General features: G+C 52.4%; 1 protein-coding gene across 4 annotated transcripts in view; it reads left to right on the plus strand.

Moving 5' to 3' along the window:
* Nucleotides 1–26,040, plus strand: part of AK8 (adenylate kinase 8) — a 114,571-nt gene that overhangs the window by 55,147 nt on the left and 33,384 nt on the right. For all 4 annotated transcript variants that reach the window (XM_059410443.1, XM_059410445.1, XM_059410444.1 and 1 more), the window contains one exon: nt 11,286–11,427. In XM_059410443.1, coding sequence (XP_059266426.1) covers nt 11,286–11,427 — 142 coding nt within the window. The remainder of the gene's footprint in view (nt 1–11,285; nt 11,428–26,040) is intronic.

The raw sequence follows: 26,040 nt of genomic DNA on the forward strand, positions 1-26,040 counted from the left end.
TCCCCTGGCAGCTGCTCACAATTTCAGGGCACCAGATGATGACTGTTTCATCGTGCTGTTGATTCCGTGGACGGGGATGTCAGGGAGGGCTTGCCTCGGTGCTGACTCGGACCTCGGCTGGCGCGGCGTCGACGGGGCTGACTCGTCCGAGCGCGAGAGCTTGTTCTCGGTGCTGGTGTCAGCTTGGTTCCTTGGTTCTTCTCCCTGCCCCTGCGGGGGCTGGTATGTCTACGACAGAGTCCTCGGTCCTGTGCCTGGTGACTGGGACCCTTGGAGCCGCTGGGGCAGGTCAGGCGTCTGTCTCCATGCAACCTCTTCTCACCGGTAGCCTCGGCTTTCTCACAGCAGGGCGGCCTCCGGTTGGTCAGCCCGCTCATGTGGTGACTGGCTTCTGGAACATCCCAGGGAGTCCAGGGTTGGGATGGAGGTTGGGGCATGCTATGGGGCTTCTTATGACCCAGGCTTCAAGGTCTCACAGTGACCTTCCACCTGGTTCTGTTCTTCAGGCTAGTCAGTATTACCAGCCCAAGTTCAAGAGGAGAGGGTTGGCGCCTACCTCTCAGCGGAAGGAGTGGGCATCCCTAGTTGAGCACTGGGGTCAGGATTGATCGGCAGCCTCTCGGGACTGTGTGCAGCAGCCAGACAGACAGCTTTCTAGATCCTCAGGAGCTGGCCCGTAGCATGTCTTCACGTGCCACATCAGGGCTTAGAGTCCAGTTCTGTTTTAAGAGTAAGAAACCCCAGTTGGGAGGTAAAGCGACTCACCCGAGGGCACCCTGCGAGAGAAATGCGGAGCGGAGGGTGGAGTCCACGCTGCCCCCTCCCCGGAGAGGCAGGTAGAGAGCACAGAGGTGGAGCACATGTCCTAGCTTTAGCAAGATGGCCTGGGTTTCAACCTGGGCTCCTTCAGCAATCAGCTGTGTGGCCTTGGTCAAGTCACTACTTGTCTCTGGACTTCAGTCTGTTGATCTGTGAAATGGGAAGACCACGTGAGTCAGTACTTGCATTCGAACAAACACGTGCTAGGACAGAGCCGAGCTCACATGCTTGTTAATTAATGTGCCGCCGCATCTTTTCTGTCCCAGAAAAACAGGTTCATGTCTGTTTCTGGATTTCTCTAGAGCTGCTGACTTTGCTTTGCTTTGCTTTGTGCGTAATGGCATTCTCGCCCCCTGGTGAGATGTGGGGAAAGAGCTGGTTCTGAGCCCCCGGCTCCATTAAAATGGAAGGAAAACCTTGTTTCTTAAGCCCCTTTATCTGCAGTGTTGGGTAAACATTAGTACCTTACACTCCGAGACCCGCCCAGCCCCTGTGTAGACTGGCTGCCTCTCGTGGTTTTCCCCAGGTACCGGCATTTTCCACTCAAAGACGTTAGAGTGTGTTTTAAGATCGGAATGGTGAAGTAGCAAATCGTTATCCACAGTGTGCCTAAGTGAGCCTTTTCTGAAAGTCCTATTAATTTGCTAAGTGAAGCACCATTTATTTATAGAAGAATGTCTATTTTTAAATGGTCTCTTTTTCCTCATCTTTGGCTTCAGTAGACAAATGGAGTTTGCACTGGGGGGCTGCACCTCTCAGCCGTGATGCACCCATGGGGTGCTTTTCACCCAGGTAGACAGGCAGAGGGGGAGTGACAGAAAGTGATGAAAGGGGCAGCTGTCCTTCAAGGGATGAAGGGTGCTGACAGCCGCCTAACTGGTAAGAGCCCAGGGCTAATTTACTTCTCCGGACTTGAAAAAGAAAACCCAGTATTTAAAAAGTTGTCACTTCCTGGCATCCCCTTCTGCTGAGCAACCTTAAATGCTATCGTTAAGCCGTGTCAACATTAGGGTACCAACTTTGGGGACCTAAAAAGTCTTTGATGTCCGTTCCATCTCGTGCCCACGAAGACAGGAGTTTGTCTGGAGCAAGTGACCTGTGTTTACCAACGAGGCAAACTATGCTGCCCGCTGAACGCTTGCAGGGTGTGACCGACAATCCGGGTTCTTCCCGTGCAGGGTTTGGAAAGCTTCTGTTTACACCCAAGTGCTCACTTGGTGCGCAGCGCCCACGATCGGCCAGCAGGTGGCAGTAAATAATAAACAAACGCATCGCGAAGGACCAACCTGGCCCAGGTCCCTGCGCTGCGGGGCTTTCTCAGATGCTCTTCCCCAGAAGGCGGTGGCGGCAAGGGGGGCTTGCGGGCCTTGGTGGCCAGGGATCAGTACCGTGGGTCTGGGGGTCGGGGTGCACAACAGTCACCCAGAAATGGTAGTTTTGTTTTGCTGAATTACAGTGAGTAATTTGGGACTCGAGAGGGCCCCCCCCCCCCCCCACGTCCTGGGCCAAGAAATGCGTGTGTGTGGGTGGGGGAGCCCCATTTCTCTCAAGCCTTCCTATGAGATGGGAACAAAAAACAGAAACAAAAGCAGCCCTTTCTCCTTCCCCGTCCTGTTCCTTTCCAAGACCACCCCTGTCTACCCGCGGCCTTGGACAGCTGGGCAGGACCCAGGAGTTGGGCTGGGGTGTCGGGAAGGGGGAATGGAAGCACATTCTGAGTCTTTCGCGAATGCTGACGGATAGCCAAACGTCCGAACATCGCCTTTACCAGCCCTTCAAGGGAGGCTCGAAGAGGGAAAGAAGCTACGAGGTAGTTGTGGTGTGGGGGGGTGTGTAGGCGAGGGTAGGTGGTGTGTCATGTACTGGGTGTAGACAGGTGCGGGGTGTGAGGTGTCCGTGCTGTGCGTGGGTACATAGAGCTGGGTGTGGAAACGTGTGTGTAGTGGGTGTGTCGTGTGTATAGGAGGTAGGGGTGCGGGGCGTGTCCTAGGTGTGTGGGCAGTGTAGGGGTGTGGTGGGTAGGTGCGTGGGTGGGAGAGGGTGTGTAGCCTGTCTCTGTAGGGGTGTGTGTGGGGGGTGCAGGGAGGGGTGTGTGTGGTCGACAGAGGGCTTCTGAGCGTGGACATAGGAGAGTGCCCGCAGTGTGCAGGGCCAGTGGGGAGGGCCTCAGCTCTTTCGGATCCGCCCTCGTGCGGAGGCAGGGAATAAGCTGCGTCTGGGCATATTCATCAGCCTTGGGTCTCTTTTCCTTATAAGCCCTGACGGAGGGAGCAACTTCCTTTTCTGCACTTTTTGCCCTGGCCTTTTAGGGCCAGCTCCAGCAGCCCTAGCCCCCGCGTGTCCCCCCATCCCCACCCCAGCTGAGTCCCGGGTCCCAGCCCTCGGGGACCAGCAGCCACCAGTGCAGGAGTGCGAGGACGCGGACAGCAGGGGGCAGTGTGGCTCGGCAGGAGGGTGCAGAGGGCCTGGAGCACGGCAGGCAGCAGGTCCCTTCTGCCCCTCGCTTGGCTCCGGTTTCCCCTGGAAAATCTTGAGCTGACCTAGGTGCACTCTGGAGGCCCTCCCTGACTTCCACTCCGCAGCTGTCTGAGCCGGACTTGCCTGAGGAGGACAGACGTCAGACCCCCAGCGGGGAAAGAAGATTCCATCCTTCCGGGCATTTGACTGGGGGTTCCTCCTCGGTTGCCACTTTCTCCTGTTGGGATTGATGTGCAACAGGGAGCTTGAGCTGGGCCTTCTTTTCAAGACAGAGTGGGGCCCGCTGTCCCGAGTGGCGTGGTCGGGACCGGTAGGACCTGTGTGCGGCCGGGAGCCTCTCACCTGCACCCATGGCTCCCCCATCCCTCCCGGTGCCAAGCGCCCCCAGCCAGCAGCGAATAAATGGGCTGAGATTTTAATAACCTCAAGGTCAATGCGAGAACCGCCGTCTTTTACGGAAGATCTTCAGAAAAAAAAAAAAAAAAAAAAAAAAAACCTCACCCTGAAAGCATGTGGTGTGGCCTTATGAAATAATGGGATATTCATATCTTGTACTTTGCTAAATTTAGGGTTGACAGGACCTTCTGGAGAGGTAGCCGTCGGCAGTGGCTTATAGGCAGGGTGAGATGTTAGCTGTCAAGCCCAGAAATCAAGCCTGAGGCGCCTGACTCAGTGGAGAAAGACTTTAGGCCGCGCTGAAAATCTCTGAGACAAGGAGAAAGGTAAACGGACAGCATTATCAAGAAGAGTTTCCACTTTCAGCAGAACACAGCCAGCGAGATCTGTTCCGAAAAGCTGCATTTTTGCTGAACTGGCTGGTCAGACCTTGTGGGTTTGGGGAAAATGTGTCAATAGCCTTCAGGAAAAGAAAGGCAGCAGCCCGACAAAGGTGATGGGCAGGCGGGGGCCCCAGGAACGGCGCTGGAGGCGGGGTCTGCCCAGCCGGGAGGGCCGCTCAGGTCAAGGCCACGGGGAGGCAGTGTCCAGAGGCGGCTGTGTTCTGTCTCATCGGGTGGCTGTGTTGCCCAGCCCCTGCTGAGGGATGCACCGTGCTCTGTGGAGGAGACTCTTCCGAAAGCTCCTCCGGAGTGAGGGACAGAGGCCACGGGCCTGGTGGCAGGGCGGGTCTGAGCAGTGCTCCCAGATTGCCTGTGCTTCTGGACAGAGCCTCTAGGGAGCCCGTGCAGGACCAGGGGGAGGGAGCCTCTCTCCAGTACCCTGGTCCCCCCAGAGTGAGAGCCACTGTTGGGGGCAAGTAGGGCCTTCTGGGGAGATTGCATCCGTGGTCCCTTTCAGACAGTCTTCCGCAGGGGCCATTCCAACCTCCTGTAGGAATTTAAATAGTTTTCTTTCGACAAAATCCCACTTTCTATTTATTTATTTATTTATTTTTAAAAGATTTTATTTATTTATTTGTCAGAGAGAGAGCGAGCACAGGCAGACAGAATGGTAGGCAGAGGCAGAGGGAGAAGCAGGCTCCCTGCCGAGCAAGGAGCCCGATGTGGGACTCGATCCCAGGACGCTGGGACCATGACCCGAGCTGAAGGCAGCTGCTTAACCAACTGAGCCACCCAGGCGTCCCAATCCCACTTTTTAAATGCACAGAAAGTAGAGAATAGAAATGAAGCTGCAGGAACCCGTCCCAGGCCCATGAACCCACCCAGGCTTGTGCCACCGTGTTGTGTCTGAACCCCCCACGCCCCCCAACGGGATTTTATTTCATGATATCCTGGGCATCAGCTCCCATTCCCAGGACTGCCTGTTCGATCCGCAGGGGGTCGTGCTGTAGCCCAGTGGGAGAGCTGAGAGCCGGCCGCGGTGGTCTCCCCTTGGCTCGGGACCTGCTCTGGGCTCTGAGGGACCACTCCCTCGCTCCCGCGGTCACCATCCGTTCACTCATTCATTTGTCTGTCCAGAGTGTGTGTTAAGTACCTGCTGTTGCTTGCACAGTGCCTGGCTTTGTTTTTTTTTTTTTTTTTCTTTAAAGATTTTATTTATTTACTTGACAGAGATCACAAGTAGGCAGAGAAAGGGCGGGGAAAGCAGACCTCCCGCTCTGAGCAGAGAGCCCCTGATCCCAGGACCCTGAGATCATGACCTGAGCCGAAGGCAGAGGCTTAACCCACTGAGCCACCCCGGCGCCCCCCTGGCTTTGTTTTTTAAATTTTATTTTGTTTTATTTAAATTCAGTTAATGAACACAGTGTTATTATGAGTGTCTGCGGTGGAATTTTGTGATTCCTCGGTTGCGTACAACACTCAGAGCTCATTACCTCCTTAATGACCACCACCCAGTTACCCCATCCCCCCACCTGTCCCCCAGCAAGCCTCCTTTTATTTCCCAGAAAGAAGCATCTCTTATAGTTTGTCTTCCTCTCTGATTTTGTTGTATATTATTTTTCCTTCCCTTCCCCGATACTTGTCTGTTTTTGTCTTAAATTTCACATATGAGTGAGATCATATGATAATTTTCTTTCTCTGATTGACTTACTTTGCTTGGCATAATACCTCCTAGTTCCATTCATGCCGTTTGTTGTAAATGGTGAGATATCATTTTGATGGGTGTGTAATATATACATACATATATATATGTGCCTCATTTTCTTTACCCATTCATCTGCTGATGGACGTCTAGGCTCCTCCACAGTCTGGCTATTGTGGACATTGCTGCTGTGAACATCGGGGTGCACGTGCCTCTTCGGGTCACATTTGCATCTTTGAATAACTACCCAGTAGTACAATTCCTGGGTCGTAGGGTGGCTCTATTTTTAACCTTTTGAGGACCCTCCATTGTGTTTTCCAGAGGGGCTGCACCAGCGTGCCTTCCCCCCAGCAGTGTCAGAGCGCTCCCCCTTTCTCCACAGTGGCCTGACTACTGGGGTCCCTGCTCCCAGGGGGGAGGGTGACGGTAGGGACAGAGGCAGCAAACAAATATTCACCAATAAGGAGCGGTTCAAAATTATGGCGAGCCCTTCTGAGAAGTGCTGACTTGAGCGTCTGTGTCTCCCTGGCTCCTGGAGAGAGGGGCTTGGTCGGAGCCGGTGTGGCTGCCCTCCGCCTTCTTCCCGGAAACGCTTGTCTTCCCCTCCTTGGAGCTCTCGGCACTTCCTGAATCTCCCAGCCCTCTGCCTGTCCAGCTGGGGTACCGGCCTGGGTCGCTGCCTCTCTGGGTCTGATGCACAGGGCAGGAGAGGGCCCCCTCCACTCTCCCATGTGTGTGGGGTGTGTGTGGGGGGGTGGGCATGTGTGTGTGTACACGTGTGTCTGTGTATAATTCTGTTAGACTCCGTCATATGCACAGTATGTTGCCTGGCTTTTCCCCTTGGCCTTCTGAGAGAGCCTCTTTCCAAGTTAGTGTGAGTGGAAATGGCTTGGTGAAAGGTGGGTCGCGTCCCGTTGCGCGGACGTGCTGACCTTTATTCAACCTGCCTGCTGCTGACGGACGTTGTACCTTGTTTCTGATCGTCACCACCGAAAGCGACACTGAGATGAGCACCTTATGCGCCCGCCGCCTCCTGTCCGTGTTGTCGACTCTCAGGTGTGACTTCTCATAAGTGAGATTGCTGGGCCGAAAGGCAGGTACATTTTAACTTTAAAAAAAAATTTGTTTTTAAGATTTTAATTAATTATTTATTTATGTAGAGCGAGGATGCAAGGGCGGTGGGGGGGCCGAGGGAGAGGGAAGGAGACAAGCTCAAGCAGACTCCATGCTGAGTGAGGAGCCCTACACGGGGCTCGATCTCATGACCCTGAGATGGTGACCAGAGCTGAAATCGGAGTCAGACACCCAACCGACTGAGCCACCCAGGCGCCCCTCCGTTTTAACTTCCAACGCAAATTAGGAAATTCCGTCTAGAACTCTTTGCGCACACACACCCCCACCCCTCAAGAAGTCTCCTTGTGCTTCGGTCCCGTCTTCCATCCTTCCGTCCAGTCACGTTTCTCTCCAGCAGAAGTCTCTTGAGCCATGACCGTCTTAGGCCTTGGTTTCTCAGCTTTGAAACAAGAATGGTCCAGGGGATGACCTCCCAGGGCCCTCCCTCTGTGACTCCCCAGGCCTCCGGGCCTCATGCGCAGCCCCCCCTTGCCCCGAGAAAGCTGCAGGCTCCAGGGAGGCCTGGAGGGCGGCTTGCTTTCCAGCAGCTCCTGACTATTGGAGAGACAAATGTTGGCCCAGTCCAACCCTCACCCCCACACAACCGAGGCCTCGATGCCCACGGCTCAGCATGCTCCGTGCCTAGGGGGCCTCCTGCACAGGCCCGCCCATTTCAATCCTATGGCATTCTCCCAACGTTGGATCTAAGCTCAGGTGTTGGATTTTTTTTAATCTGAAAAGTTTGAAATTTAAGGGTCACACAATCTTGTCAGAGGTTTCATCCTAGCAGTCTGATGGGAATCTGGATAAACTTTGGGAAGGGACTAAATTATACCCACCCAGGCCTTCAGGAGACTTCTAGTACATCTGGCATCTTTAAAGAGTCCATCTCCTGGTCCCACAATAGCCAGTGAGGCAGGTGTCACAGACGGGGACACTGAGGTTCAGGGAGGTCCTGCTGCTGCCAGCAGAGTCCCCTAAACCACCGGGCACTCAGCTCACACTTGCCCTGAGAGAGGAATCCGGGGAACTAAGTGGTGAGTTTTCTGCTGGGTTTTCCCGTATCACACATCCTGCCGTGGTCCCTCGCCTTGCCGCCTGCCCAAAGCACGCCCAGGTACCTTCCCAGTTGGCAGAAGAGACTGCAGGTCAGAGGGTCAGAGCGGGTTGGGGCAGGACCGGAACTAGGAGAGGGAAACCACGGCCCCCTCAGCAAAAGATGTTTCCTTTCTAGAAATTTGAAGAGCAGGAGCTGTTAGCTGGTGACTTTGATTCACATCCTCAGCCTGAGCTCTCTGCAGACCTTACGGGGTCCATTTCTGCCCTTAGGAGCCTGCACTGACCACTTAGAAAATTGTACTGTTGATCAGTCACATCTCTGGGACCCAGGGACCCCACACGGGGACTCCGCTGGCTGATACCAAAGAATGAGCTTTTCCATGGGCAACTGTGGCCAAGTGCAGGATGCTGGGATTATCCCCGTATGTTCATCTGGTGATACAAACTGATGGCCAATACCTGATCATCCCCAAGATGGCCTGTGGGGGGCCCAAATCCCCTTCCTTCCTGAACACCCGGCTGGGCCTGTCCACCCTCACTTCCCACAGACTGCTCTGCTCCAGCCACATGGGTCTTGTCTCTGAAGCTTGCCTGTGTCCAGATCATTCCAGCCTCAGGGCCCGGGCCCTGCCATGCTCTCTGCCCAGAACCTCCTCGCTGGGTCTTCACGCAGCTCAGGACCCAGGATTTGGAATCTCAGCCGGATGTGACTTCCTGAGGCTGTCCTAGAGCTGGTCGCAGCAGCAGCCTCCCATCATCTGGTGTGTTTTCTTCATAGTACCTAGGACTCCGCACTGGTTTTTGACCTGGGTGTTACTTATCTCTCTCACTAGAATGTGGGCTTCTGGAGGGGGGCAGGACCCTTGCCCTCTGGCTGGCCGTGTATCAGAGTAGTGACCCACATGTGCTCCACACTCGACAGATCACTGGGAAGTCCTTCTTTCTGTATTGGTTTCTTATTTACATGAAAATATCCGTAAATATTTAGAGGGCAGACCTGGATTGGAAAGCAATATGGCACATTCTTAACCCATTTTGTTTTTAATCTATATTTATTTATCCTGAAACAAGACACAGGGTTTCTGGGTCAGAGAACAGGCCCATTATTTATTCATGCCGTAATCTGAATGCTAGCTCCCCACAGCCCCAATCCTCACGGGGAGACGTGGCGAGAGCCGACATACCCTGTGTGTACAGGAATCCGTAGCACAGGGGACAAGGCCTGAAATTATGACTCTCAGAGCTCATGGAAGGCAGCTGGCCCTAGGTTTACAACTCTGGGAATATAAACAAAGGTTTCGAGACAGGTCCCTAAATCTCTCCAGAGGGCTCCATCTGTAACTGTCAAGGCTTGTTTGAAGTCAGTCATCCCACATCCCAGGAGCCAGCAGTCTGTTCTCAGAACACCCTGACCATAGGGAAACGTGGAGATGTTTGTATTATTTTCCAACATACGTCTCCTGAACTGGAAAGTTCTGGCCACGTGCCTGGATGGTTCTGTGCGGTGCTGAGCCTGTGGTGACAGATCCTGTCGTCCTCTTCTGGCAGATGAGGACTCGGACCCTTGGTTGGAGAGGTTGAGTGACCAGCTGAGGGCATCTCTGGGTGTGGGGCGGGGCGGGGCTGAGACCCTCGATTTGTGTGCCCCTCAAGCCTGTGTTATCTCCTGTCCACCTCCTGGCTCTCCCGAGTCTGGGCAAGTTGCTTCTAACATGTTTGATCAGCTGCAGCGAAGCTTTCGAGAAGGGAAGTCTCCGTCTGTTGATTCTGCAGCTGCTCCGTGCTTAGTTGTGGGGAAAGGAAGTGACGAGTGATGTTGGGGGCTGGTCTCTTTCCTCATGGAACCCACTGTCTTTGGGAGAGGCAGACATCACACAAAGTCTTGGCTAGCCACGAGGGCGGCAAGCGAAGCAGAGATCCGGTACTAAGCCAGGCTGGGTGCGGTCCTCAGGAGCACATTCCACTGGGCCCCCGAAGGCTGAGTCCAAAGGCTTACCCCAGGCCAGGCATGGGGGAGGGGTGTCCTGGCGGGAGGGACTGGGGAGAAGCTGGAGGAGAGTCACCTGGGAGGGAGGCAGGAGTCAGAGACTGCAGGGACTGCTGGCCGTGGGAGGGGTGACTGCTCTCATTCTCCCAGCACTGGGGAGCCACAGCAGGTGCACGCAGGGGAAGAGACAGGAACAGCTGCATCAGCTTTCTGCTCGTGTTAGGTAGCCTGATGTTCTCATTAGAGTAAAAGCGTGTTTCTGCTCGTTCCTCGAGACTGGGGAAGAGCGCTGAAAGAAGGGAGATGGAACAAATCGAGGGAAATGCGGATTGCGCGGATTGCGCGGATTGCGCGGATTGCTCGGAATACGGCTCCGCGTCCTTCGGTGATGAGGGAGTGACGTGTGCATCAGGGCCGTGGAGGAAAGCAGCTGTTTCTGCAGCTCTCACCCCTGTGTTCGTGGCTGTGGGCCTGGGGGCATTTCAGAAAGTTTCAGGCGTGTGTGCCAGGGCCACTTGCCCAAGCCGGTAGGACGGGCACCTGGGCTCCCGGAGAAGCCGCCAAACACCCTCTCGGCAACTCTGGGAAACCAGCTTGTCGGGACCACATCCACAGCAAACACTGGTAATATTTACCAAGTATTTCTTGAAAAATGAGTGCAAAGTGCAGGAGATGCAGTGCAAATTGCTCAAACGCCGTACATCAGCAACATAGGACATTTAATGAGTCTGAAAGAGAGGTGTACATTTCAGAAAAATGTCAGTTGCGGTAATGTAAACAAGACGCGTCCCAGGGCCTCATCCTCCGCGAGCCTGTGCTGCGGCCTCTGGTTATAAGCAGAGCGGGAACTCTCGAGATGGGACTGTGGACACCGAGGAGGGGAGAACTGGAGGAAGGCGGGAAGCAAGGGTTGCTTGTTTGTTGCAAATTAGCGGAGAGCACCGGGCGCCGACACAGCCCCTTTCCAGGGAAGCTAAACCTTCTCCCCAGGGCCTGGTGTGCCGCAAAAGCTGGATCCTGGGGGACGGGGACTGTCCCCGTGTCGCTGCAAGCCTGGGAACCGCCCTGGCTGCTGATGGGCATGGTGCCTTGTCAAGGCCGGGGAGGGGTCACGGTCACCCCAATGCTTTTCCCATCTCAGCCACATTCCTTCAGTTGCTGGGGTCTAGGAGGGACCTGTGCTCCCACAGCCTCATCTGCCTAAACCCTAACCTTCACCTTTTCAATCCAGAGTCAAGGGCATTAGGAAACCCAGGAGGCACAGATTGCCGCTGCTCCCTCGGACTCCTGTGGGGTCGGGAGCGGTGCCCGGGATGACAGAGTGACCGCTTGCCCCCTGTCTCCGCAGTCCCCGACAGCATCATCATGAAGGTGCTGAGCCATCGCCTGAGCCAACAGGACAGCGTTCAGAAGGGGTGGGTGCTGCACGGCTTCCCCAAGGACGTGGACCAGGCATACATGCTGAACAGCCTGGGCTTCCAGCCCAACAGGTAAGCTGTCCCCCTCCAAGGGGGCCACAGCCCCGTCCACACCGCCTCCCGGAAGGTCCCTGTGCTGGGCACCCTGACAAGGTCCATCCGAGCTTGCGGCTTACCAGAAGCCCACACGTGCAAGGTCTCTTAGGTGCCGCCACCTCCCCCCACCCACCGCATTTGCCCTGTGAACCGGGAGTCAAGCTTCAGTTCGGATCCCCAGCTCTCACCTGGCTGGCCGAGAGCTCCCTCGCTCGTGAGCGGCAGTCCTGCGATCATGACCTGAGTGGAACTCAGGAGTCCCTCGCTTAATCGACTGCGCCACTCAGGCGCCCCTATGCTGTGTTTTTATTCTTGTTCTCTTACTACTTGCAGTTTTTGCTTTATATGTTTTGGTGCCGGATTATACAGTTCCTACGTGTTCATTGGGAAAAGCCTTCTTGATAGGAGTGACTTGACAGACGGTTACTCGCCCACGTTCACTGAGCCTCCCCTCCTCAGTAACAACACTTCACACTGGTACCCACGAGGTGGGTTCTCTGTTCTGGTCTGTCAAAGCCATATGGGAATGGCGGGGGTCCTGGACACAGACGTGCCAGCACACCGCTGTGTGGTGCTTCCAGAAGACCTGCCCTCAGTGGGCCAGCTGTGCTGGTAGGAGCTTCTCCTGGTTATTTTGCCTTTTTCCTTATTGTCTTTCCTGAAGTCAGTAATCCCTGAAGATGCCCTTCCCCTCTCTCCCACGAAGGGGGCTTATTCCCACATCCCCCAATTTTCTTTACTTTGGTTTACTACCTCGTTTTTGTCAAGCTTATCCATCAGTAGCTTCCTGAGAAAGGTTGCCTGGGAGGTAAATTTTCGGAGACTTGGCACGTCTGAACATACTACCTTTACACTTGCTGGGTAGTTTGGTTGGTGAGGAATTAAATATTTTTTAAGATTATTTATTTGAGAGAGCGAGCGAGCAAGCACAACAGGGTGAGGGGCAGAAGGAGAAGCCCACTTGGCAGGGAGCCCATCGTGAGGCTCGATCCGGGAACATGACCCAACCGGAAGGTAGACACTTAACCAACGGAGCCAGCCAGGCGCCCTGTTGAGGAATTAACCAAAATCACTCTCCCTCCACAATTTTGAATTGCCAGGAAGAAACCTGATGCCAGTCTGATTCCTGACGTCATCTGTGACCTTTTTCCCTCTCTCTGGAAGTTGGTAGGATCTTCCTTTTGTTCTCAGAGTTCTAAAATTTCACTCTAAAATTTCACTCGTTTCTTTGGTTTGGGTCTAATTTGCCCCATTGTACCTGAGGTTAATCTGGGAACCTGTGTCCTTCCATCCGGGGACATTCTCTTCAATTATTTTGTTGATGGATTTCTTTCTTTTTTTTTCTTTTATTCCTCTCCCCTCCCCTGTTCTCTGGAACCTATTGTTTGTGTATTAGATCTCCTGGACTGGCCCTCTACATTTTTAAAAAGTATCTTTCCTCTCTTTTAGTGTCTGTCTTTGGTTTTTCTTCTGCTCATGTGCGTGGTTGGTTGATTTTGTTTTGCTCTACTTTCTCCGGCTCCTCAACCTTTTCTTCCAGCCCTTCTGTTGCATCTCTAACGGCAGCGATGGTGTTTATTTTTATAATATTCAAGAGCTCTTTTTCTGTTCTGTAAATGTTCCTTTTAAAGGTTCTTGATCTTGGGTGCCTGAGTGGCTCAGTTGGTTAAGCAACTGCCCTTGGCTCAGGTCATGATCCTGGTGTCCCGGGATCGAGTCCCGCATCGGGCTCCCAGCTCCGTGGGGAGTCTGCGTCTCCCTCTGACCTTCTCTCCTCTCTCTCTCTCAAATAAATAAAATAAAATAGATATTAAAAAAAATAAAAGTTTAAAACAAATTTCTTGATCTTGTCTCATGGATTATTCTAGCTCTTGAGAACATCCGTGACAGGCTTGGTTCATGGTCTCCTGCATGGTCTGCTCCTGTTGAGGTTTTGTGTGTCTTGGTTTCATTCTTTCTTCATAGATTCTTTTGTTTGTTGGATTGTTTTTCAAGCATTGGGTTACCCTTGGTGGTTTGCTGCTGTGTAAGACTAGGGGACTAAGACGCTAACGGACAGGTGCATGGGTGTCCGCAGACTTCATCTTCATGGAAGAGTGATCTCTCGGGGCCATCTGTGTGGAGCCCCCCATCAGATTCCTCTTTTTAGATTTAAAAAATTAAAAACACGGTGTCAAAATCTAGCAAAAACAATTGGTAATAGAAACAAAAAACGTTTCAGACTCAGAAGTCCCGTGAAGTCTTCTCTATCCCTCTTGCTGGTGCAGGGCCCTGGCCCTCCTCGGGTCAGCTGCCCCACAGGTGGGTAGAGGTGTTGCATGCCCCATGCCATCTGCATATTTTTTACCTGTTTTCCCTAATTCTGGTACAGATGCGGGCTCTCAGCTGTGCTTGGCACTCCAGCCTGAACAGCCTGATTAAACCCCCTCTAGAGATAAAGCTTCCATTTCTGCCCACGTGGAGAAGGGGCATTGGCTCCGCTGGGTGGAGAGAGCAGGGGACCTGGGTCTTGATGCCTTCCCAGATGAGTCTCATCCAGTTGGCCTTATCTTAGCTGCCGGCGCCAGCATGGTCCGAGCGCCTGGGCCTCTGAAAGGTTTGCTGGTGACCTTTGAGTTTGTTCTCAGCGTTCCCTGCTGCCAACTTGGGCTTTGGCCTTTGCGGGGAGGGTCCTCTGGAGCTGGTTGTCCTGGGTCACCTGCTCTCTGCCCCAGATGTTCCATGGTTGTGTCCCCTTCCTCCGTTCTCTCTGTCCTGTCAGGTAGGCTTCCTCTCCTGTCATTTCGGGGTGGGGCTTCGGGAGGAACCAGGGGTGAGGTTTCCATCCGTCTTTTGGACCTGGAGCTCAGCAGTGGTCACACTCATTTGTCTCACGTTTACTTCCAACTACTTCGCTTCCCTTGATTCTTGTCATCATGTGAACAGAATGATGATTAAGATTTTTTTTATCCAACCTGCTGTTTTATTCCTTGAATAGTTGAAATCATCCCACTTATTTTTACCTTTATCACTTTATTTTATGCTTTGTTATGGTTTCCTTTGTTTCCCATCTTTTCTTAAAAGTTTATTTATTTATTTTTTAGTAATCTCTGTGCCCGACATGGGGCTTGAGCTCACGACCCTGGGATCAAGAGTCGTGCGCTCCTTGGACTGAGCCGGCCAGGCGCCCCGTCTTGTCTTTCTGGTTTGTGTTTCCTTTGACTTCTCTTACTGCGATTCTTCTCCTCTGCCCTTCCCAGCGATCTGGGCAGGAGGTGCTCTGGTTCTGGTCCTGTTGGTCTCCGGCACGGTTTGCTTGTTTCACATCCAAGGTTGAACTGTATTTCTCAATTTGCCCATTTTCTTTTTTTAAAGATTTTATTTATTTATTTGTTAGAGAGAGAGAGCGCGCACAAGCACAGTCAGACAGAGTGGTAGGCAGAGGCAGAGGGAGAAGCAGGCTCCCCTCCAAGCAAGGAGCCTGACTCGGGACTCGATCCCAGGACCCTGGGATCATGAGCCGAGCCGAAGGCAGCCGCTTAACCAACTGAGCCACCCAGGCGCCCCAATTTGTCCATTTTCAAATGAAACAGAGTATCTTGACTGTCTCACGGAAGAGGAAAGGGAACGTGCTCCCCTGTGTGCTTTCTCTTCACCCCCTGCCCGTCCACTCTCCGCTGTAGGATGGGTACGTTCTCGGGGTGTTGAATCCCAGCCTATTTGACACCATTCTTATTTTTAAGATGACTAAGGGTTTCTTTCTAGAAATATAATAATTGTGTTGTTTTTAGCAATAATTACTACACTCGTGAGGTTTTATTTCTGTCTCTTCAACCGGATTCAGATTTCAACACCAGCTGTTTATAGAATTCAACCTCGCCATTTGCCAATTTTGATTCATCTTTCCTTTTTTTTTTTTTTTAAGAATGGGGGGAGGGGCAGAGGGAGAGGGAGAATCTCAAGCAGACTCCGTGCTGAGCACAGAGCCTGATGCGGGGCTCGATCTCACGTCCCTGAAATCACCAGGGAGCAGAAATCCGGAGTCGGGCACTTAGCCAACTGAGCCACCAGGCACCCTGCCTCTTTGCTTCGAAAAGACTGTCTTTGATTCATTTCGGCCAGGCCACACACATGCTCGACTTCCTAACTCCTTGCATATTTGAGAGTGCTTTTCTGTTACCTTTATTTGTAAACAACGTCCCACAAAGTAAAGCACACTTTGATCACATTTCTTGCCATCAGCATCCCGTATCGTTTCCACACCATTCTCTGATGTCTCTGAGGCCGTAGCAATGGCCGGGGGCGGGAGATGCCTTCTGTCAGGGGCGTGTCCGGCTTCCGTCTGGGTGCCCGTAAGGGCTCTCTCTCCCCTGAAGTTCATTTACGCTCAGCAGGTCCTAGTCTTTTCTCTTTTGATGGCTTTTCTCTGGAATGTTCCTGCAGGATCATAGTATTCTAGTACACATCTTACTATTTTCCTGGTTCACTTGCTTGGTTTTTTCTTCTCCAGGAAACCAATTTTGTGTATGTTGGATAGTTACCCTCTGTTTTCCATAATTGGGACTTTTTTCTTTCTTTCTTTTTTTTTTTTTTTAAAGATTTTATTCATTGGGATGCCTGGGTGGTTCTGTAGATTAAGCCTTTAGCTCAGATCATGATCCCGGAGTCGCAGGATCGAGTCCCACGTTGGGCTCCCTGTTCAGTGGGAAGCCTGCTTCTCCCTCTGCCTGCTGCTCCCCCTGCTTGTGTGCTCCCTCTCTCTCTCTCTCTCTCTCTGACAAATAAATAAACAAAAGCTTTTTTATTAGGATTTTGTTTATTTATTTGAGAGCATGAGAGCGCGTTGGTGCATAAGCGCGCAAGCTGGGGGAGGGGGAGAGGGAAAGAGAAAATCTCAAGCAGATTCTACGTCCAGTGCCGATCCAGACTCAGGGCTTGACCCTACAATCCTGAGATCATGACCCGAACCAAAACCAGGAGTCAGACACTCAACCGACGGAGCCCCCCAAGTGCCCCTAAGATTTTTTTCTAATAGCTTTTATCTCTTGTTCTTTTCCTATCCTGCATCATAACTTCAACTAATTTCTATTGCATTACTCTCCCATTACCCCAGCTTTTTATTTCTGTAATGTTTTTACGTTTCCCTTTATTTTACCCCCTTACCCTGTTAGCGCTCATTCATTTTCCCTTTAATTTCTTTCATCATTGAGCCTGTTCTCCCTAAATGATGTTGAGTGTATTGATAGGTTTTTATTGAAAGCATGCCTATGTTTCCTGGAGTAATTTTTCTTCCAAAGGGTATTCATTGCCTTTTTCTTTCTATCCCCCCCCCCTTTTTCACTTCTATGACCCTTTTTCGGCAGCGTCTATCTGTGGGTCCCAAGATGGTTGTATTTTACAAACCATTTGTCTTTGAATAATGGGCCTGTCTTTTGCCTAAGAATAGCATGAGTTGGTGTATTAGTTTTGTTTCTATGGCTGCTGTAATAAATCCCTACAAACCTGGTGGCTTCAACAACACAGATTTATTGTCAACCAGTGCTGTAGGACGAAAATCAATAGTCTGCAGGGCTGTATTCCTTCTGGAGGCTCTGAGGAGAAGCCGTTTCCTCGCCCTCTCCAGCGTCCAGAGGCTGCCCACCGCCCTTGGGCCGTGGATGCCGTATCTCCAAAGCCAGCACCGTTGCACAGGCTGACCCCTTTCTGTAGTCATATCTCCCTCTGGCCAGAGCTGGGGATACTTCTCAGGTTTTAAGGACCAATGTGATTCAATTGGGCACCCCTCAGGATCTGGGGTAATTTAACCATTTCATCGGGGTCTTTACCTGAATCTCATCTGCAGAGTCCCTTTTGCCAGAGAAAGTGACATGGTCCCAGATTCTGGGCTGGCCATCTGGGTGGGGCTGCTTTCTCCGAGAGCTGAGGCTGGAGAGCGTCCTGCTGGCGCGCTGAGATGTCTGCCTCGTTGTGGAGCACACGGCCCCAGCTTTCTGTCTTACTGCCTATGTTGCCAGCAAGTTTCCAGGGACCGCAGGGCCGGAAGGCTGTTTCCAGCCTCCATTTTCTGGCACCTGTCAGCGGGCTAGCTTCTGTGTAAGCCCATCATCTACCTGAAGATGAAAGACTCTGGGAAAATGCGGAACAGTCACTGAAAGGAATCCTGGGGCGGGTCACTGACTGTTGGAGGAGAGAATCCAGGACTCGGTTTCTTTGAGCCCTGAGGGAGAAAACGACAGTTTTATTTACTGACCCTCCAGACGGTGCCAGGACCGCAACAGGCTGGGGAGGGCGCGGTGTGAATGCATGGGGAAGAATATTCAAGAACCTCTTTGATTTAGGGCAGGCTTGCAAGTAAATATTTCTCCACTCACCATGGAATAAAATCAGTTTCTAAAGACTTAGTAAACAATGCCAATTTAATTTATTTGACCCCGGGGCAGAGGACAAGCAGGGAAAAAAAGATGTTTACAACCTAGAGTCGATCTTGCACACGTTTTAATCACCTTTCCGTATTTCCCTCTCATCCGGACGGCGTGTTCTCTCCTCCTCAATCCCGACTATCCCATCCCCCAACCTTAGCTTTCAATTAACATTTTTTATGATTAATTCAGAAGGTAATTTTAGCCATAAACCTTCAAGTCCAGATACAGGCTAAGAAAGCAAGAAATATTCTAAAATGAGCCCACCTGGCACCGGGATGAATATCGAGACTGTAATTCTGGTTCAGCCGTAATGCCAATTATAAAGCGCTCTAGCTGTGGTGTTGCTGTTTTTGACACCAGGAGGAAATCTTGACAGAATTATAGCCTAGAAATCAATCTGGGAATACGATACAGAAATCTATAATTCAGATTTGAAAACAATCTACAAAGCCTCTTTTTTTTTTTTTTTTAGGAGGGTTCGATGAAATTAGATTAAAATAAATTTACATATATATCAATTTTATTATTAAAATATATTCATGCTAGTAAATAGAGTTATTGGAGAAGGAGAAGCTGCTCTGGGTTGGGCACAGAAATAGACCTCGCCGGCTTATCAGAAAACAAAGTTATTGTCTCCTTGTCAAATATAAATCTCTTCTCAGAGCTAATAAATAGATAGTGTTCAGATGCAATGTTTTGTTTGACTCCTACCTCATAAACCCGCGGCACATAATACTAAATTCTATCCCGCCGAGCGGTATCAATCTCTGCATTCCAACCTCACAGCGTGAGGGAAGCCGACCAAGTAATTGATGTGTTGCAAAGAAGGAGAAAAAGTTATTTGAGAACCAATAAAATGGGCTATAAAGTTTGTTAAAACGTAATAATAGTAAAAAAAAAAGGGGGGGGGTGCGCGGAGAAGAAGAAAAAGAAAGAAACAAAGAAAGAACTACCCCCGGCTGTAGCCAGAAACCTGCCCTCTGCCTAGTTGTAAAATAATTCATTTCATGCTGCAAGTTTGGAGCACGGCCGTTCCCTTTAAAATTAATGTTTACTATGGAGAGGGAGTATAGGATTGTGATTGATGTTGGGAAGTGTGCGGTGTATCAGACAGGCTGGGGGGTTCTGCACCCTCCTTCCCCTCAGTGCCGCAGGGAGGGGCAGGGCAAGCTGTGGCCTTGACCGCCTCCACCCCTGCACGGGGTCCCCATCCTGTCCGTTCCGGCCAAGGGCACCACCTGCCAGAGGTCAGAGCTGCCGTCACATGTCTGGCAAATCCTTGGGGAAGAGGGCAAAGGGGGGGGGGGCTGTGGCTCAGCCTGTCTCTTTCTCTATCTCAGGGGACTAACTTTGGGGACTAGAAAGAGATCACCCCAGGGCCAGGTTTCAGATTATCTCCTTCGTGTCTGAGCTCATTTGTGCAAATTGGAAACTGCTCCGTGGGTTCCTTTGAGAGTGTGGTGCTTTGGGATTTTTAGTCACTGTTACGTTTTAAACTAGATGGTTATAGTGCCCTGTGTCCAGAGGAGCACAGAGGAGTTTTGGTTGTCCCTGGGAAGGCAGAGGCTCGGCTCCCCAACTTGCCTTTGATGCCCAGTTGGTGCTGGCTGTGTTGTTGGCTTTTGCTAGACACACAGCCCTTTCCTCCGGGGAGCAGGCTGGCAAACACCAGCGCCGTGCCGTAGGAGCTGCAAATCCCACACCCAAGTGCAGCTTCTGGAAGCTTGTCAGATTTCTGGGGGCCAGGCGCTTGAAGGCAGCCCTGGGGGCTCCGGTCAGGACAGCTCTGCTCGGTGGTCAGGCCGGCCCCGGGCTGCTGCTTGTGCTGCCAGGAATCCCCTTCTTTTCTCCTCTCGTGGGCCTCCTGCCCCTGGTCTTGAGTTGACATCCTGATCTTGACAAGAACGACGATGCTTTCTGAGTGCCAGTTACCTGCTTGCTTTATATGTCACTTCATTCGTTCAGTGGCCCCACAGAGTCTTAGTCAGTAAAAGGCACTTGGCTTGGAGAAGCAGGACCACATGGACGAGACCAGGCTTGAACCAGCTCTTTGCTCTGAGCTGTTACTTTGTATCCTTTCTGCAAGGCAGCTGGCATTTATCCCAGCTGCCTAGCTTGAAAACGCTAGATTACTCAGTCTTCCTACCTGCCAAATGGGTCAATAGACTATTCTTTCAGCCTTCCAGCCGTGCGGTCCTAGACAGTAAATGGACGCGTCTGTGTGATTTGTAACTGGAAAGGGCTGTTTGGGTACAGGAAGCCAGTGTGAGTTGGCTTGGTCTATGGTCCCCAACAGCTTCTCTGGGCTTGGAGGGGTGCGGCAAACTCTCATTCAAAACGTAGGGCCTATTTCCCCTTCCATTTTCACACACCCACACGCACCCCGAATGGGTATGTTGTAGATTCGTCTACACGGTCAGAGGCGTGAAAACATGTACGGTAGACATTCATGTGATTTTGAATTCCTGCTCCATAAAAAGAAACCAAAATGGCAAATACACTCGGAAGGGCTGATCTTCTGGGAGTAGTTGCTGTGTCTACTCATTCTGGGTCGGTACATATAACTGACTGATACCTAAAAACGTTTTTCCTCCAATAACAATCCGTTTGCTTTTCTTCCCCATGGAAGACCTTTTAAAGACTCAGGGTGGGCTGAACTCGGGGAAGGTGAGTCCTCAGTCAGCCGGTGGCACATGGGAAAGGAGAACCACCCAGAAATAGACCCAGACACAGTCTCCCTTTTGTTCAGAAGACCCTGGTGGGCCAGGCAAGGTGGAAAATCACAGCCGGGGCCTTTAATGGTTTTGATACATTGTTCCGCCGAATGCTGGTTTGCTTTCTCGGTTTTGAGGACGTTAAATTTTAGAGAATGAAATAAGATGGAATCAGATGGCACCGTGAAGGCAAAACCGGAACAGGCATGGTGTTTCTCGGCCAGAGCTCTCTTAATTTGATTGCAAAGCTTGTTCTTTTGAGTTCCGTGTGACACTCTGTGCTCGGGGACAGCACGAGGAAACCCTCGGATAATGGCTTTGCCTTTCCTAGGGTGTTCGGAAGTGAGTAGGATGCTGCGATCTCTTGGGGGGGGGGGCAGCAGTAGGACCCGAAAACAATTAAAATGCGAGATAGAGGGAATTTCTTGCCTTCCTCCGCGCGCTCTCTCTTATTATCACTCGGTCCTCGCAGGAAGCTCTCATATTCGTGCAGCTGATCCTTACGTGGATTAGGGATAATAAACAGCCCATTAATGGAGGCCTGAACCAGGAAATGGAGTTGGAATCAGCGGCACCATTCAGCGGCTGACTGAGGTTAATAACTCCATTACTCCAGCTCTGTGCCGAGCCGCCCGACGAGCCGCGTGTTAGCCTTATCTTACTCCTCATTAATTGAGCTAATAGAACCTGAGTGACCCTGCCTTGCCGCCGCAGTCGGAGAGTTTACCAGACATGGGCTGGAATACATATCATTCCCCGTGTGCTCTGCGGGCACCTTTGTTTTTGGAAGAGAGAGCTCTCTTAAAGGCCGGCTGGCCACCAGACCTGTCCTAGCGGCAGAAGCGCTGCCAGGCTGTCCGCACCGGGGTCCCGGTCCCGCTGACTTCATTCCATGGGGCGCGGCGCAGCCAGGACCCGCCCCTCAGGCAGAGGCTGCTTGAGTTTAGGGCTTAAGCTTCAAGCCCCACAGCTTTGGAGGAAGTGGTGATGGTCTCAGCAGGGTGTCTGGGGTCAAGGGCAGAAATGGAAGTATGGCACGTGTGGGTGGGAGTGGGGGTGGACCCCAGCCTTCCCTCCCTGGCTGGCCTCTGTCCTGCAGCACTGGGCAGCTGCCTTCTCTGTGGCTGTGCCTGGCCCCGAAGGTGCATTGTTCCGACCACCCTGCTCTCTGGCTCGAGGGACAGTGGTCAAGGGCACTGCTTGACCTTTCTGAGCCTCAGTGTACTTCGCAACCAAATGGTATACGAAGCCTTCACTCTGACCTCACCCTCTGCTGGTTGCATGTAGGTATTTGGGGGGAAAATGCAGATGGAAGGGGTCTCTGAGTCGGAAAACGCTCTGCTCCACCAAGGTGACCTTGCCGGTGGACTCACATTCGAAACCTGCCTTCCCCACGGCAGCCTCTCTGTGCCTCCACTTCCTCAGCTGACAACAGGGGCGGTGGCTTGTAGGACATGGAGTGGAAACGTTTGATGAGATGATGACGGAAAGCACTTTGCGCAGAGCCTGGCCTGCCCAGGGCTCCGTGTGTGTGAACCGTGCTGATGCCTAATGTACAGGGGACCCGAAGCCTGTCCATGGAGATCAGAGCTTCTGAAGGGAGATCGGGGTTCACCAAAATAGCAGGGGCCAGGTTCCGTGGCCCTGGCTGGCGCCCCGGCTGCTCTGTGAGAACTGTGTCCCTCTGGTGGGGGCTTGGTAGTTCCTCGTTCCTCCAGTGCTACAGTGCGCCACAGGTTGGAGGGGGGCGGGAGAAAGTTCCAGCAAACAGACAAATCGCGCTCTCGTTGGAGACACCCTGGCGTCCACAAGGAGGAAGCCCTTCAGGCTGGAGGAGCCTGGCGGGTTGTGTGGGAGCTGAGAAACCAGCCTGGGAAACATGGGCTCTTCATCACCTATTCCCTGTCGGTCTTCACAATTCAAAGATTCTTCGGATGGCTGGACGCGACATGGTGACACTGTGATGCAAGGCAGAAGGTTTTGTGACTTCGGAGGACTGGCTGCTACATGGAGCCACGCTGGGGGTTGCGCTCTGGGGACAGGCAAGAGTCGCGGAGCCATGGAGGGCAGCTTCTGGTGCAGCGAGGCGGCGGGGTAGCGGGATGGGCTAATTGGAATAAATCGGAGGGCTGTCCGCAGCTGGAGCGTGGGGGCCCCGTAAGGGAAAGGGGGCTCAGCCAGCTGTGTTGGGGGGATTGAGAGTTCCCAGCCAGGACTCCAAAACTGGGTCAAGACAGTGCTTACGAGACGTGTGTCGCACCTGTCCCTGTGTGGGGCGGACTGACCAAGGCAGGCAGGCCGAATTCCACCTCCTCCACTTCTCCACCTTCCGTGGACAAGGCGTGTTTGCAGACAGACTTGGAGAGGTTGAAGCCCAGCCCAAAGGCCAGCCACCGCTGCAGCCCTCGCGTCCACCGTACGGCGACCAGCGTGCGTCTCTGACCGCACCGCCAGAGTGCGTCCCCGTGTCCTGGGGCTGTTGCAGTGAACCCCCTCGTCCACTCTGTCTTACCCACTGGCCCCCAGGCGGCTCACCCCCCCACTCCGTTCTTCTCAATTACACGGGCACCCAGGATGACGGCGCCCTGCCCTGGCTCTGAGAGCAGGGCTGTGCTTCTTTGTAGGGAACTTGAATCACAGCTGATGCTGGGAATTCGGTGGCCGCGCTGGGGGTCGGAGGTAAGTTCAGGCAGTGATCCCCAGGGGTGGCCGCTGGGTTCACCCGTCCAGGAGCGAGGAAGGGGGTGCACCCCTGGGCCTAGAGCCCCGGGTTGTGGCCAGTAATGGTGATGACAGGGCCACAGCCCACAGCCCCTGCGGCCGCAGATTTTAATCTTCCAGTAAATCAGAACTGAAGTGGAAAAAGGAAGGTTCTCCCGTTATTTTCCTGCCTGGGGACTGTTGACATTTTACCACTTATTTCCAGTGTTTGTGTAAGAGAGTCTGGTGAGGAGGATTCTGAGCAAATGTGGAAGGTCGGCACTGCTTTTTTCCTGGGTTAAAACTTAGTTTATGACAGTCTGTTACTAGGTTTGTCGTCTGTCTCTGAGAGCAGAAGAGCAATTACTTTTAAAGCAACGACATCAAAAATGTACATTACCTTTGAACCCTTTGCCGGCAGCCTCTGGGGTCTTTCGGGGGGATAAAAATATGGTGATTCCCAGAGAGAGCGTGAGCCCAGGCGACCACAGGCGACCAAGGGCCACCACAGGGGAGGCTCTGCTGTCCCAGACGGCAGCGGGGGATCCAGAAGGTGCATGGCCTGTGTGGGCAGCCGGGAACCAGGGAGCCTCGAGCTGGGAGCTGTCGAGAGCTGGCCCGTGCTAGGCGTTTGAGGATCTTTAGGAAGACACAGGACAGATGAATAACAAGGGTTCTCCTGGCATTTTCTTGGTGGGTAATTTAGTTAGTTAAGGACCGACACTAACAGTCTTAATGGAGTATATTGAAACTCCATTTATGTATTAAGCAGGAAAATGTTTTTTCCTAAGAATTTTCTGAGAGCACTCAGTCATGCCGACAGCATCGGGTAGACTCCTTGCTGTCCCTAAGAGGTCTCGGAAAGATTTCCATGCCGTTCCGGGTAAATATGTCACTGTGGGAGAAAGTGACAACTCTCCATTTCTGACTTCAGTGCCCGATAACCTTCACGGCCAAACGCCCCCCCCCCCCGCCCATGTCCACCTCCCCCTCCGCCTCCGTCAAGTCTTCCTGTCCACAGGCAGAACACGTCTCAATCTCTTCTTCACCTGCGGGTACTAAGCTCCTATTAGGGGTCCAGTGGGTTTTACCCAACCAGGAATAGTAGGGCCTAAGCCAGTGGTGAGTAAGACGTCAGGGAAGACAAACGTGCCTCCCCCGCCACGGTGATCGGAGACCCGGTACAATCTCCATGCCTGGGTGGAGAATGACAGGTGACCTTTCTCAGAGCGGAGCCCAGGGTAGTTGGCATTTGAGTCTGGTTCTGATGGAGATGCCCCCATTTTTGGCAGGTGGGATGCTCAACCGTTAGCTTAAAGTCATTTCCCGAGAAAGGCAAGAGGCCAAGATGCCGCGATGACTTGCAGAAATCATGTTTGTTTTTCTTTACCCAAAGGAGACTTTGGGAGACATCAGAGCGCACTTCAATTTTCCATCTTCCTTAGAGGCGTAAATAAAATGCTGACCCGGTGAACCCAGCCTTGTGCTGTCAAAGTCTGGGCCTCTGCCAGATTCAGGTGGCAGATGTCTAAAAGCTTGAAGCTCTCCTTCTTAAATATCACAGACATTATTTAATAAAAGGAAAACTTTTAAAGAAAGTCTTCCACAAATAGAAGTTCAGCTCTACTTTTTCCAAGATTGTGGAACTCTGGGTATCCCTGCTTTGTTGGCTTTGAGGTTTCTACAGGTTTCCCCCTGCACCCCTGGGGACAGATGCACTTGGATTCCCCGCCCTCCCCTCCCCCCGACACCCTGTCGCAGCTCCTGGACATGGCCTCCGTCCTGGGGCCCCAACATTGCCCTGCCTTTCTCTCTCGGGCCTCTGTCTCATGAAGCAAGGGTTCTGGACCCCAGGAGAGGGCTGCGTGCCTCAAGAAAAGACCTGCCAGGCCCGGACGTCCCACTCCCAGAGCAGCGGCAAGGTGGGGAGCAGGAGAGGGAGCATCTCTCTCTCCCACCACCCCCCTCGCGCACGCTCTGTACGCCCTGAGTGTATCTGTCCTAAACGCTCAGTATTTGCTCATGATGTGGCTGCTTTCAGAGCACCATGGGGTTTTTTGTCCAAATCTTATCTTTTCTACCAGGCTTGGCTCAAAGTCCACCTCCTCCAGGAAGCCTTCCCTGATGCTTTTCCTTCCTCTGCACCTTCTTGGGACCTTGTACATTGTTCTCGCGATAGGAAGCAGTTTAACAGGATTGTGCTTAAGCAAGAGGCTCAAGAAGCCTGGCTTTGTCCCCTTCAGGCTGTGTGATGCTGGGCAGGCCTTATCATCTGTGAACATCATTTTTTTTTTTCCTTTGCAAGATGAGGGTGACTTCATTCAGATACACAGCATGTAGTCACAGAATATCCATTATGTGCAGGTACGGCTGAAATTCTAGGAACCCAGAAGGAAATGAGAGCTTAACACTTGCCATCACACAGCTTACGTTCTAGTTGGGATGAAAAAAGCCGTATTTGGCCAACAGATCCATAATAGGTTGCGCTCCAGGGAGAACCGTAAAGCAGGGTAAGGGGCAGGAGGGAAGATTGGTGGCAACGGGAAGGCAGAGGAAGAGATGGTGTGTTGTGTGGAAGGTGGCCAGGCCTGGCCTTTCTGAGAAGAGTACAATTTAACAGAGGCTTGGAGAAATCATGCAAAGACCTAGAGAAGAACAGCGAGAGCCTGGGGACAGCGAGTGCAAAGGCCCTGAGGCGGGAATGTGTTGGTGTGCTTTCGAGGCATCATGGTGGTTGCCGCCTAAGGAGTGGGGAGAGAGTGGGAAGTGAGTAG

This window comes from Mustela nigripes, chromosome 9, assembly GCF_022355385.1.
Source record: "Mustela nigripes isolate SB6536 chromosome 9, MUSNIG.SB6536, whole genome shotgun sequence".
NCBI classification, from domain to species: domain Eukaryota; kingdom Metazoa; phylum Chordata; class Mammalia; order Carnivora; family Mustelidae; genus Mustela; species Mustela nigripes.